The 13,305-nt window shown below is 51.2% G+C and overlaps 6 protein-coding genes across 6 annotated transcripts; 4 read left to right on the top strand and 2 right to left on the bottom strand.

Annotated features, from left to right (window-relative positions):
• Nucleotides 1-879: 879 nt before the first annotated feature.
• On the top strand, nucleotides 880-2,682 carry Z519_01993 (uncharacterized protein; the record flags this gene model as incomplete). The annotated part of the gene is made up of 1 exon (XM_016759750.1): nucleotides 880-2,682. The coding sequence occupies one exon, from the start codon at nucleotides 880-882 to the stop codon at nucleotides 2,680-2,682; it is 1,803 nt and encodes a 600-aa protein (XP_016623271.1).
• A 2,227-nt stretch (nucleotides 2,683-4,909) lies between these two features.
• On the bottom strand, nucleotides 4,910-6,628 carry Z519_01992 (uncharacterized protein; the record flags this gene model as incomplete). Its single annotated transcript, XM_016759749.1, has 4 exons — nucleotides 4,910-5,246; nucleotides 5,311-5,686; nucleotides 5,742-6,103; nucleotides 6,168-6,628. The coding sequence occupies 4 exons, from the start codon at nucleotides 6,626-6,628 to the stop codon at nucleotides 4,910-4,912; spliced, it is 1,536 nt and encodes a 511-aa protein (XP_016623270.1).
• Nucleotides 6,629-7,121: 493 nt separating this feature from the next.
• On the top strand, nucleotides 7,122-8,193 carry Z519_01991 (uncharacterized protein; the record flags this gene model as incomplete). The annotated part of the gene is made up of 2 exons (XM_016759748.1): nucleotides 7,122-7,979; nucleotides 8,041-8,193. 2 exons carry the CDS (start codon nucleotides 7,122-7,124, stop codon nucleotides 8,191-8,193), a joined length of 1,011 nt encoding a protein of 336 aa, XP_016623269.1.
• A 659-nt stretch (nucleotides 8,194-8,852) lies between these two features.
• Z519_01990 (uncharacterized protein) lies at nucleotides 8,853-9,641 on the top strand (the record flags this gene model as incomplete). The annotated part of the gene is made up of 1 exon (XM_016759747.1): nucleotides 8,853-9,641. One exon carries the CDS (start codon nucleotides 8,853-8,855, stop codon nucleotides 9,639-9,641), a length of 789 nt encoding a protein of 262 aa, XP_016623268.1.
• Nucleotides 9,642-9,879: 238 nt separating this feature from the next.
• Nucleotides 9,880-11,683, bottom strand: Z519_01989 (uncharacterized protein; the record flags this gene model as incomplete). The annotated part of the gene is made up of 4 exons (XM_016759746.1): nucleotides 9,880-10,476; nucleotides 10,536-10,849; nucleotides 10,902-11,510; nucleotides 11,584-11,683. The coding sequence occupies 4 exons, from the start codon at nucleotides 11,681-11,683 to the stop codon at nucleotides 9,880-9,882; spliced, it is 1,620 nt and encodes a 539-aa protein (XP_016623267.1).
• Nucleotides 11,684-12,293: 610 nt separating this feature from the next.
• On the top strand, nucleotides 12,294-13,076 carry Z519_01988 (uncharacterized protein; the record flags this gene model as incomplete). The annotated part of the gene is made up of 3 exons (XM_016759745.1): nucleotides 12,294-12,336; nucleotides 12,393-12,637; nucleotides 12,687-13,076. The coding sequence occupies 3 exons, from the start codon at nucleotides 12,294-12,296 to the stop codon at nucleotides 13,074-13,076; spliced, it is 678 nt and encodes a 225-aa protein (XP_016623266.1).
• Between the last annotated feature and the right edge of the window lie 229 nt (nucleotides 13,077-13,305).

The raw sequence follows: 13,305 nt of genomic DNA, 5'->3' as shown, positions 1-13,305 counted from the left end.
GAGTCTAGAGAAACGAAGAAACAAAGGTGAACGAGAAGGCAACAGCATCCAGTGCTGGGCAGCCGCGAGGAGAGGGAATCAAAAGCAATTAGTTCCTCTTTGGATTGGAAAATTGGTGAGTGGTGGGCTCGACGCAAGAGGATTTGGCCAAAATGTTGGTCGACTCAACATCTCGCGTGACGCAGGAACATGTCATAATGGGAAAGGCTTGTGAGGCCCATTGAAGCCAATGCGTCCAGCTGATCGTTTATTGCTTGCTAGTTAGCTGTCTTAGTGGGGGAGAGTGCGATCCACCAGGCCAACGATTTCTTTTTCCAAGGCTGAGGGTCCCTAGCTCGGTGCTGGGGGGTGCCTAGGAGTTAGGCTCCAAGCGCCCCGAATGGGCGCCGAGGACCCCGCGCTTTGTTATCGATAATGAGGAAAAGCCTGCGGTAAAGCCACGACGGGGCCAACCGACCCAATACCCGTCTCGCGCTGTTACCATCCCGCAACAAGCCTTAACATGATCCTTGTGACACACTGCCCTTTGCTCGTGGGAGCCCGCAAAATGACTGTCAGCACGACTGCTCTCGAGTTGCGACAGGCGATTTAATGATCAAAATGCACCATGGCCATCACACCATGGGGACAGCTCTGCTATGAGCCACTGGCGAAGACACTGACCTTGGTTAGGCACACGACGTTAAAACGTGGAACGAGGGCTGCATGACAAGAATACGAGGTGTTTCTGGATCCCTGCATGCTTGGCCAGATGTACCCCGAACCCGGAGCCCAATGCAGCGCATTAGAATTCTTAACGTTGCGCACACAAGTTCGTCAATCCTGTTTGCTGAGGTTGTTGTCGAAAGACTTCAAAAAGGGAGCGAGGTTTGATTGCCAATGTTTCAATCAGCCGCCGCCCAGCCCCTGTATCTGCCGCTTCTCGAAGGCGAGGTGATAAGGCTGGTAGATCTGCTACCAGGAGTGGGGGACGATCCTGTCTCGCTTCGACTTTTGATCGCCGAGTTGGGCCATCACCCCGAGTACGAGGCCATCTCCTATGTGTGGGGTGATCCAGATCAAACCGTCCCTGTCCTGTGTAACGGAAGGCCGTTTGCTATCACCGTCAGTCTCAATGCCGTCTTCAAGAGAGTCAGATACCCAGACCGATCGCGAATACTTTGGGCCGATGCTGTATGTATCAACCAATGGCATGATGACGAGCGAAGTCACCACGTTGCCTTTATGGGTAAAGTCTACAGGTGTGCGAAAAGAGTCCTTGTGCATTTTGGTGACGATTTGGATGGAGATGCAGTAAACGTCTCCTCTCTTGTGAAAGAATATGCTGCTTTGATATCGAATTACAAGTCTGTGCACGATATGCCAATCCTATTAGCCGAAGATCCTACACTTGATGATCCAAGGTGGAAAACACTCTCTAGATTTCATCACTTGCCATGGTGGACCAGAGCATGGGTTATTCAGGAGGTGGGACTGGCACGAGAACCGGTCTGTCTGTATGGGACGGAAGAATTTGATTATCGGGATCTAATGAGGTTGGCCGTTTGGACGACGAGATGTGCACCACACCTTGAATTCAGACATGACGTTTCTTTCGCCACCGTCCACACAGACTGGCTCGATTGGTCGTTAAATTGGCGAGAAACCTCTCCGGATCCTAGCCAGACTTTCTTGGGTCTGATGAACCACTCGCGATGGCTGTCATGCCGTCTGAAGAAGGACCACATTTACGCTCTGTTGGGACACCCCCTGGCTCAGCTTGAGCCAGGTGGGGACTTGATCGTCCAGCCAGCCTACAACAAGACCGACGAAGATGTTTATCTTGAACTTGGAAAGGGTTTGATAAGAAGGCATGGCCTTCGTATCCTGTCCCCCGTTGACCACAATGAAGAGACATGGACAAGTAGTTTGGTGCCTTCCTGGCTGCCCTTCTACCACAATGTCGAGCTCACGGCATGCAACTTTGGCGTCTTCCCGGACTTCTGGTACGACGCCTCTGCGGGTTCTGAGGGACAAGCAGTTACAGTTGCGGAAGAGACGAACCTGCATGTCCGAGGTCTGGTGGTTGACATTGTGAAGCGATCACTTCCATTTACTGAGTCGGACTTAGAGGATCTAGGAAGATTCCCAACAAATAGACTTGCTATCGGCCATCAGAACACGCTATTGGATCATATCATGGCCGAAGCCATGGCTAAGGAAAATGGTCAAGCCTATGGTGCGGGCGACAAAATCCATGCCTTAAGCTTGACACTTTGCGCTGGATTGTCAAGGTACCGTTGCGCCGAGGATCACCTCCATCAGCACTGCGAAGACTTTGCCGCTTATTATAGGCTCCGGAAAGGACTAGACGATGAGAGTGATTTCCCTCGGTGGATGCCACATGACCGAGCCAATGGAGACTATGAGAAGTATCTGACTGACATGAAGCTGGTATGCGAAGGAAGAAGCTTCATTTTCACCGAAAAGGGCCGTTTTGGTTTGGGACCACTGATCGCGGCTCCCGGAGACGTCTGTTGCGTCCTTTTTGGTGCCACTGTACCTTTCATTCTACGCAGGACGCAGCGCGAGGGGTATTTCAAGCTTGTGGGCGAAGCTTACCTACATGGTCTCATGCGTGGAGAGGCGCTGAGCCTGAGCACAGAAAGCAGTCCTGAAGAGCAGACTTTGATCATTTGCTAGGTCTCATGGGATTAGCCTTTATGTGCTGTTGCTAGCATGTCGTTCGTATCATCACCAAGCCAGACTAGATAAATGTCAAATAAAGAGAACATTTCTCTTGATGCAGACTCTGTTTCCCATCAGGGAAGACCCTCTAGCAATTTTTCGACTCTAGAATCCTGAATATCTCCCTCTCTCGCCGTATAACCACCAGCAAGGCTGAGCACAGCCAATCGAAAAGGGGGGCGGCCAAGCCTTGACATGTCTTACAACGCACCACATCAACCCATAACGCAGTGCTAGGTCATGAATCAGTACGGACTTTTGGCATGCTTGGTGAAAGGCTCGGGTCAAATGACCTTGGGCTCAGCTTGGTGACGGCGTGACCCTAGCCTCTGTGCCAACAATGCCAGCAACAGTCTGGCACGCTCAGCGATTTGATGTTGCGATCAAAAGCATTCGAGAGTTCATGGATTGATCTGTCTGCAAAATGACACTGAAATAGGAAGTGCTCTCTTAAATCCTCACGCAGGATCTATGCTGGTGGAACGGCCATTTCTGTCTTGGGAAATGTGTCGGCAGACGGTTAAGGCATAGTAGCAGACGTGTTCCTAACAGGTGGAAATGGAGCAGATCCAACACATCCTCGATTTTCTATTTAGCCTGCCAGACGTTGGTTGGAGTATCACTTCTCATTTTGTAGTCCCTCAACATCTACATCATCTCCGGCGAGGTCCTTCCGTTGTTTTCTCAAGTCTCTCGACTCATCTCAACTCCAACAATTTCTCTATCGCAAGGAGGTTGAGATGTTAAGTAGCTCCCATCTGATCTCCTTGTCAACAATTCAACCCTGCCTCTCCATTCTCAGGCCCTCTTGCAATGTAAATCCCAATTCTCGCATACCATGTTTCTCCTAAGTTCTTGCCATAGCCGAATTGAAGTCATTCGTCAACGTCGTCATCGTTTCCGATGCTTGGAAAACTCCATCCCTCTATTTTTGTTGGGGTATTCGAAATCTTCATTTGCTCGGTCAATCGAATATATGATTCATGAACAGAGGCACAGGCTTCGTTGAAGCAGACTGCCGTTACCGCATTCAGGTGCTTTCGACACAGGATTTGGTCGCCTTTTGTAAGATCGACCGAGTACCACGCATTTCCGGCCATCACGACAACTCGCCGGTGCGAAAGGATTGGGAATGCGCCCTGCCATATCGCTGCCTTTGCTGGATCATTGTTGATCGAGACAGTTCTACCATCTACCAAAAACAGACCCTTGGCCTGCCTGTACTCCAAGAGTAAGTGTGAGCTGTAAATAAAAATTATGAGACTTACACAGTCACGTCTCCGGGTGTGAAAACAGTGATACGCAAGTCCCACAGGCGAAGAATCTCGATTGGTCTAAGAAGAACGTTAGCTTAAGAAATGAGGGAGAGAGGGAGAGAGGACTGACAGGACAATGTTAACGTATGCCTCATCGCCTTCCATTTTCAAGCTGATTCCACACCTAAAACTTGATTTTAGCATTGCCAGTTTAACCTGTCGGTCAACAAACCCTACATGTCAGCTATAGTATGCCAATGAGACGGGATGAACTCGTGGACAGTGATATTTCCTGGCTGCTTGGGCGCGCATTGTTTCTTATTGCTGGTAGTATCGTGGGAATCTATGCAATCAGCTAGTCAGTCATTGATGAAGAAAGAGAACTGTGGTCAAACATATGTTGACTTCACCATACCATCGTTCTCTGAGGCCGGCCGCTTCTTCGAATCCTGAGTGGAGACAAAAGAGTCACTGAGGCCATCCCCCCACCAATTCTACTCATGTTAACAGTGATCTCAGTGGTGATGGCGAACCCAGTACCATAGCTATTGAATCTCTTAGCAATGTTGGCGTCGGACGCAGTAGCCGATTTGTTGGAATTGCTCGCGAAGATGGAGAAGAGAAAAGGCAAGAAATGGAGCGTTAACAAGGAAGAAAGACCAAAATGTGAAACGAGAAAATAGAGAAAAGAGCTGCAAGTCCTTTATCTTTCCAACGACAGCCACGCGAGCATATTCACTGCTCACATCCGACCGCACCCTGAATCGCAGTTTTCGTGAATGTCGCTAACAGGGAAGGCCGCGGGGTGATCGGGTGACTTGACCGTCTCACTCAAACGGACCTCCTCCTTTAATGCACTCAAGCATAATGACTCGATAGGACTTCCTCAGTTGCTCTGCAGTCTTGAACAGCATACAGAGCCTCAATTACAGCATTGCTTTCGGCATATATTTCATTGCCTGCCTCACACCAAGATCGCCCAAAATCTCCTCAGTTCCTCCGAGAATGGCGTCAAACTTATAGGTGCGATGAAACATCTCGACATTCCTGCCCATCCCGGTGGTTGTGATACCCCGGCCTCCGAATATATTGACAGCCTCGTCGGCGATCTCGTGGGCTGCGCGAGTGGCAAACATCTTGAAGAGACCAATGGGGCCCGCCAGGTTTCGGTTTTGCTCTTCCTGAGTCATGTTGCACATCTGATAGGTGATGTTCTCGAGGTAGTTTTGGATGGCTTCGGCGTGAGCGATCATTTTGGCGAGTCTGGGAGGAGGGGAAACTGCACGTCAGCGAGAGCGAAAGGCAAGGAAGGGGAGGAGGACTATACTTCTGTCTGATCACTGGCTCCTCGATCAACCTCTTTCCGAACACCCTTCTCTGGTTTGCCCATTTTATACAATCTTCTACGATCATCCGGCTCGATCGAACGCTGAATGTTGTGATCATCCACCGCTCATGGTTGAAGTTCGTCATTATGACCCTGAAACCTTGGTCTTCAACACCGAGCAGGTTCTCGACGGGCACTTTGACATTGTCGAACTTGATGAACGCTGTCCCAGCGGTTGTGGAATAGCTCGTCTTGATCTGCGTGGTTTCGACTCCTTCTTGTCGTTCGATCAACAATACTGAGAAGCCTTTCTCGGTCTTTACGCCGGTCACGAAATAATCGCAGAAAACTCCGTTGGTGATCCATTTTTTGGTGCCTGAAACAGACTATCAGAGGTGATTTGCAGACGATAAAGGCGCATTTTGGCTTACCGTTCACAATGTAATGCTTGCCGTCTGCGCTCTTGACGGCGGTTGTCTTCATCCCAGCCACATCCGAACCGGCAAATGCCTCCGAAATCGCAAGGCAAATCTTCTTCTTACCCGACAAGCACTCTTCAGCCACTCGCTTCCGAATGTGGTCTTTGGCGTGGTACAGAACAGCCGGCAAGCTGATGATCATGCCACCCAAGTTGCCGTCATTGAAGGATCGAGTAGCCGTTCGACAGAGCTCCTGAGTGATGATCATTTCGTGGAAGTAATCGAATTCTTCTGGAGTCACTGCTCCATTCATCAAAGTGAGCCCCTTGAGGTGAGGCCCAGGTCCCATGCGCATTGCATTCATTCCAAGGCGCCTAGACAACAACGCTATTAGATCAAGCTAGAAGCAGGCAGCAGAGATGCGTATCCAATACCTACCCCATCTCCTCGATAGTCGCATCGGAAATCCTCTTTCCGCTGTTCTCCTTTTCCTGGGCCTCAGGTGTCAATACCGTATCAACCCAAACTCGCATCGCCCGCTGCAGCCGCCGATGGCTCTCCTTGTAGTAGGGACTCTTGAATTGCGGTGTCAACCAAGTAGGCTCTCCATAAGGCACCAAGCTGAGATCTCCTGCCCTTGGATATATGACTTGGGGCTTCTCGCCCTGAACCGTGCCTATGCATAATGACTTCTCATACTTCTGTAGGACCTCCAGTCTGTGGAGATTGAAGAATTCAACTGTTGCATCGAGGCCTGCAACTTGCTGGAGCACAGTCGAGCCACCGGGATGGGCGTCTGCAAAGTCGGTCAAGTCGTAGACCTTGGAGTCGATGATACACCATAAGCTGTCGGCGGTGTTGTTTTGCGACACCTCATCCCGGGAGATTTCTCGGCTCATGGTGGAAAATTGATATCTGCAGCAACCTCTCGATACGGCCTCGTGAGTGCTCGGATACTGAAACGCATGATTCTGGAAAAATGAGGTTCAGCCTGGGCTTACATAGGGGGTCCGCCTCGGCTGTGGTCGAATCTGCATTTTATATATTAGTGATACGCTCGTCACAAAAGGGGCTTAGCCTTTTCAGACGCCAACTTGGTGATGGGCCATGCGGGCATTGTTGCTTGTGGTTTTGATGTCCTTACGCACGAATTCCTGCTGCCGTACCCCCATGTTTGCAATCAGCGCCACCCATTCCAGATTCCTAGGTAAGTACCTCGGACACGATCAGAGTGGGCTTGCCCGGCCTGCTGTCTGATTACTACGCATGGTTCATGATCATGGTTCTGGATATGAAGGCCGGTATGGGCCGAGTGACTTCCCTCTCTCTGCGTGGTCTGTTCCCGCGCACGTCCACGATCTCCTCTCAATCTTCTCTGTGTAGACTGAAATCATGGCTTTCGACACACCACTTACGCGCAAGTTGGGGATCAGGGTTCCCGTTGTCCAGGGTGGTCTCCAATGGGTTGCATATGCCGAGCTTGCAGCTGCTGTTAGTAACGCTGGTGGTCTTGGAATTATCAACGCCCTAACCCAGCCGGATCCAGAGCACCTGCGACAGGAAATCAGAAAGACAAGGTCGTTGACGCGGAACCCCTTTGGAGTCAACATCACCCTATTGCCCGCTATCAACCCTCCCGACTATCCCGCGTTTACCCAGGCAATCATCGATGAGGGTGTCAAGATCGTCGAGACCGCTGGGAATAGTCCAGGTCCCGTTATAAGAAAATTGAAGGAGGCTGGTATCATTGTGATCCACAAAGCTACCACAATTAGACATGCAAAGGCGGCCATCAAACTCGGAGTGGACATTTTGTCAATTGACGGGTTCGAATGCGCCGGTCATGTTGGAGAGTCCGACATTGCATCCCTCATTTTGAACAGCCGCGCTCGTCAAGAATTGGGCGACACTCCCTTCATCGCGTCTGGTGGGTTTGCGGATGGTTACGGCTTGATGGCCGCTCTGAGCCTGGGCGCTTCGGGCATCAACATGGGTACTCGGTTCATGTGCACCGTTGAGGCTCCCATCCACGTGAATGTCAAGGAAGCCATTGTCAAAGGAGACGAACATCACACCACGCTCATTCTGAGGCGGTGGAAGAACACCAGCCGCATGTATAGCAACCAAATGACAGCCAAGACGATCGAAATCGAATCCACAAGCAAGACAGGAGAGTTTGCTGAGGTTGCTCCCGTGGTGAGCGGAGCCAAAGGCAGGGAGGTTCTTACGGGTGGTGACATCCAACATGGAGTAAGTTGTCACCCCCATTGCAGCCCTGAGAGAATTCCTTGTCGCTAATTTATCGTCACAGGTGTGGTACGCCGGGCAAGTGATGGGTTTGATCTATGATATTCCAACGTGTGCGGAACTAATTGCACGCATTGAGCAAGAGGCTGGCGAGGTTTTGTCCAACCTTTCAAGTTCGGTAGCGAGTCAACCACAGCCTCCCAGGAGCAAGTTATAATCTGATCAGTGCATTGCCATTGATAGACACTGTTCAAGAGGAGGCTCGGGCTGCGAATCATCAATTGGCGTGTAGATTGAATAGATCTTTCTCTTCCCTAGATCTGCGCATCAAGAGTGTCGATCTACATATTTCTCCGGAAATCTATTTGAGCAGGCAATTTCGTACTGATGGACTTCTCTGCGTCCTCCCTCGGAGTCTAGGCTGCTATTTCCCTTCACCAAGACCTCGCGCATTGTGGTAGATTCTCATGGCGTGCTCTGCACGGCTCCCAAGCTTCCGTACGTACGCAAAACTGTTGCCCGTGGCTGATGCCCGCCGCTTATTATTCAATTCACCAACTTAGTCAGGGGTATGTGCCCCCACGGGGCGACGCGGTGTTTTTGTATACCGAGGCTCGCCCAGCCGTCGCCTTGGACGGATTACTTATTCTTCCTTCAGAACAAGCGACAATCCTGGCTGCTCACATACCGACGACATGTTTCAAATACTACTCTGTGTTTTTGCTTGATTCAACTTCCAACTAATCTAGTCCCCGGTCATTTCTCGGTTTTTGAGCTCGACGCACTGGTCATAAACCCGCTCTCAGTGGTCCTTGACATTGGGAACCAAAGATACCTTGCAACCACTGGGATTTCTCAGCAGACCATCTCTCAAACATGTCTCTGAACTTACAGAAGAACCCCGTCATCGCAGTTGTGGGCGCTGGCCCCGGCATTGGCGAAGCTGTCGCCCGCCGCTTCGTCGCCGAGGGCTTCTGCGTGGCTCTCCTCGCCCGTACTGAGGACAAACTCCAGAAGATGGCCCAGGGCATCGACGCCGACTACGGCAAGGGCTCAGCGCAGTACTACATCACGGATCTGCGACAGGAGGACTCGGTCCTATCCAGCTTCAAGCGCATCCGCAACGAGCTGGGACCCGTCTCAGTACTTGTCTACAATGCTGGCGCACGCCGCGTCAACGGGAGATCCATCCTCAACACGTCATCGGAGGAGTTCGAGAACTTCACCAAAATCAACCTCTTTGGCGCCTTTTGGTCCACCAAGTGCGTCCTGCCGGATATGCTCGCAGCTGGGAAAGGGACGATTCTCTTCACTGGCGCTACGGGTGCTCTCCGCGGGAATCCGGGCCTGGCCAGCTTCTCGCCCGGCAAATTCGGGCTGCGCTCGCTCTGCCAGATCATCACGCGTGAGTACCAGGCCCAGGGCATTCACGCGGCACACATCATCGTGGACAGCCCTGTCGACGGCAAACTGATCGGCGAGTGGTCGCGGAGACAGTGGCAGCGGACAGGCCAGGGAGACAAACTGGAGGATGTTGACGGGCACCTGGTGGCGCCAGCAGATCTGGCACAGACGTATTGGTTCCTGCACACACAGCCGAGGAGCGCGTGGACGCACGAGCTGGATGCTCGGCCGCAGAAGGAGAACATGTTTTCCAAATTGTAAAAGCAACGGGCTCAGGAGGACTTGTTGGTCAGACATGGTTTATGGTCTCAAAAATTCCAGCCTTTTACATACATGAATGTGTTGAAACAAAATGGATCCCAGTTTCTCTCTGCAAATCAGATACAGGCTGGCAATGGGTACATGTGTAACTGTTCCACAGCTAGGTCCCCAACTCGGTCGATGTAAGGCACTTGGAGGATGTTCAGCTGCTCCACGCTCCTTCGACTAGTCTACTATATCACAGCCTCGCAGTCTCCTTCTTTGCCTGCTCAGCCAGAACCCGGCGGAGCACCTTCCCAGCATTGCTCTTCGGAATCGCATCGACAAATCTGATCCCGCCTCTCAATCGCTTGTGCGGCGCCACCTTCTGGTGCAGCCAGTCACAAATTTCCTTCTCCAGCTCTGGTCCACTTGCGTAACCCTTCGCCGGCACAACGTAAGCTCTGGGGAGTTCAGTCGCTCGCTCCGAACTGTACACCCCGATCACAGCGACGTCGTTAACGGCCGGATGCGCCAACAGCAGACCCTCCAGCTGCGCAGGGGCGACCTGATACCCGTTGTACTTGATAAGCTCCTTGACGCGGTCGGTGATGTAGATGTTGTGATTTTTGTCGACGTATCCAACATCGCCAGTGCGGTACCAGCCGTCGGGAGTGATGGAATCTGCGGTCGCCTTCGGGTTGTTATAGTATCCTTTGCAAATGTTGGGGCCTTTAATCCAAATCTCTCCAGTCTCACCCAGAGGCACTTCTTTGCCATCGTCCATACATTTAAGAGAGATGGAAGGGAGGAGGGTTCCGGCCGAGCCAACAGTCTTTTGCCATGAATCCCAGGACTATTGATAAATATGTTAACAAACGTGTCGACACAAGACTAAATTGGATCCCCACATACCTGCGAAGCCACACCTGGGGATGCCTCTGACAATCCATACCCTTGTTTGATTGGAACATTCAGACGCTTGTAGACCATCTCTACTAGATCATTCGTCAAAGGAGCCGCGGATGAGTGCATCATGCGTAACGAGCTCAGATTGTATTTGGCGACGAGTGGATGCTTTGCGAGCAGCAGGACAACCGGTGGGACGACATATGCCATTGTGATATTTTCGTGTTGAATGATGCGACAGAATGACTCCAACTCGAATCTTTGCATGATATAGACTCTTATTCCTCGATAGATTGGGTTGAGGAGGAGGACTGCGAGGCCTGAAGGAGAGTGTTTAGCATATCCAAACTCAGCGATGCAGCGCGAACATACCATATATGTGGTATAAGGGAAGGAACCCAATCGTCCTATCCCTACTCCAGTGTGTTCGATTCACATCCATCACGATTCCTTGCAGAAGATTTGTCACAATGTTCTCGTGTGTCAGCATGACCCCCTTTGGCAGTCCTGTAGTGCCTGAAGAGTACACCAAGAAAGCTAGATCCTCCTTTGGGTCAATGGAAGTCTTCTCCGTCTCGGTCAAGGAGCCCTGGATGTCCGAAAAATGTTGGAATCGGCCTTTGGGGTCTCGAGGGCCTACCAGAATAATCCGGTCGAGGGGTAATCCGACAAGTAATGCAGCTTCACGAGCGACCTCGAGGCATGCAACATGGGTTGTCAATGCCTTGGCCTGAGACGACTTCAATTGTGACACCAGTTCGCCGACAGTATAGAGGTTGTTTAATGGGCATGCGATGCCACCAGCCCAAAGAGCGCCAAACGTTACAGCCGCGATCTCTGCGCAATTGGGGGTGAAGACAGCCATTACATCGCCCTTCCGCCAGTTCCAGTGTCTTTGGATGCCCTGTCCAAATCGCCGAGCAGTATCCCGAACATCTCGCAGCGTGTGCTGCTTCTTTGCAGCGACATCGACGTATACGACTGTCAGGAGTGTGAGCAGGATGAACGAGGTATTCAAGCGCACGGTCTAAGCCAATACTCAGGGGGCAATTACCATGGTCCTCGGAGAATTCGCGATCAGTCCGATCAAAGAGGAATGTCCAAACGTCAACCGGCGGGATAGAGATGGGTAGATGAGAGGATTCGATAGGCATTGCAATAGGCTGTCAACGGAAGACTTCAGATTTTGCCTGTGGCTATTGCTTCAGCCGCTGTACATGGATGGGATATGTAGTGCTTTAGGGTGAGCTGTCCATGCGGGTAGTGATGCCAGGAACAGCATGGCCGTCATCGCACGTGGAGCAAGGGCCGCCATTTCGATCAAATTCCGTCTTCAAAAGATTAGAAAAGCCTTGCGTGCGTACGAGGCAGACCGAAGTGTGAAAAGGAGACCAAAGAATGCGGGACACGCAGAGGCAGCTAGGTAGGAACCTGGTAAGGGCGAACTCGAATATATATTTATGATTAGTCGTTGTGACGCGCTGGGGAACCTCGGCTTTCCGGCATCGCCGTTGGCGCCTCTTACACGACCTCAGCTTAAATCAGCCCTTCATCTGTTGTGCTTTGTGACATGGACTTGTCATAAATAATCATTGCGATATAATCGAGATAGAGAACGGGTGACCTCGCATCCGTGTCATCTGGAAGGCCTGCAACGAGCCAATCAGCCCGGGTCGAAGGACATCGTCGGAAAGCTTGGATCGACTTCTCCCCATTGGAAAATCCAGTCTGTGCGGCCAATATTTCGGGACAAAGCTTGCAAAGATGCCTCCAGAAGGAGGGAAGCTGACCATATATGTGGATTGTGGTATGTCTATCATACGTCTACTCAAGATCTGTGCGAAACTCACCTCGTCTCTCCAGTATCCCCATACTCCTGGTTTGGGTTTACCAACATCATCCGCTACCGGCCATTGCTAAATGCATACGGTGTATCCGTGGAAATAATACCTTTTTTCTTAGGCGCAGCTCGTGATGGCGTTGGCAATCCCTTCACTCCAACACCCAAAGCCAAAGAGGCCTTTGCAAAGCAAGACTCCGAATTGACTGGGGAATTACTCGGCTTGAAGGTCGTCCGGCCGAAGGAATTTCCTATCTTGTCTCTTTTTGTGAGTGTCCCGGTCGCTAGGATTCAATTAGGATTGACGTCTTGTATAGCCGGTTCGTGTTGCTACGTGGGTCAAAGACCACTACCCGCCAGAGAAGTTTGAAGCAACCTTTCCAGCCTTCAGCACGGCGTATTGGAGTAAAGGCATCAACATCGCGAAACCAGAAGGAATTCTCAAAGCGCTGGAAGGCATCTTCTCCAAAGAGGAAATCAAGGAAATTATGAAGAAGTCTGTGACTTCGGAGAACAAACAGAGGGTAATTGACTTGACCATGGGCGCCGGTGCATTTGGAGCGCCGTGGATTGTTGCCGTGAACTCGGAAGGGCAACGGAGAGCCTGGTTCGGGAATGACCGGTGGGATCAAGTCTTTTATCACCTCGCAGTTCCCTTTACGCCGGTGAGGATCATTCCACCTGAAGAAGCAAAGGCGAAGTTGTGAGTGCGCGTCGTGTTGGTAGCCTGGCGACCAAAAAACTGAAGCATGTGTTCGACGGACTCCTCAAGGCAGAGCATCTAGGAAGAGGCAGTGGAGTGTGATGTGGAAATTGGGATCGATTGAGCACCCACACTCAGGCAGCATGCAAGTAACGTTGGGAGTAATATCCATTCTGTGTTGTATGTCCCAACAGCTTCTGGCTTTTCAGCCTCGTAGCCTCGTCATGCCAGGA

The sequence above is a fragment of the Cladophialophora bantiana genome, assembly GCF_000835475.1.
Source record: "Cladophialophora bantiana CBS 173.52 unplaced genomic scaffold supercont1.3, whole genome shotgun sequence".
NCBI classification, from domain to species: domain Eukaryota; kingdom Fungi; phylum Ascomycota; class Eurotiomycetes; order Chaetothyriales; family Herpotrichiellaceae; genus Cladophialophora; species Cladophialophora bantiana.
The sequence above is the reverse complement of the archived record's forward strand: the minus strand, read 5'-3'. Positions and strand labels throughout refer to the sequence as shown.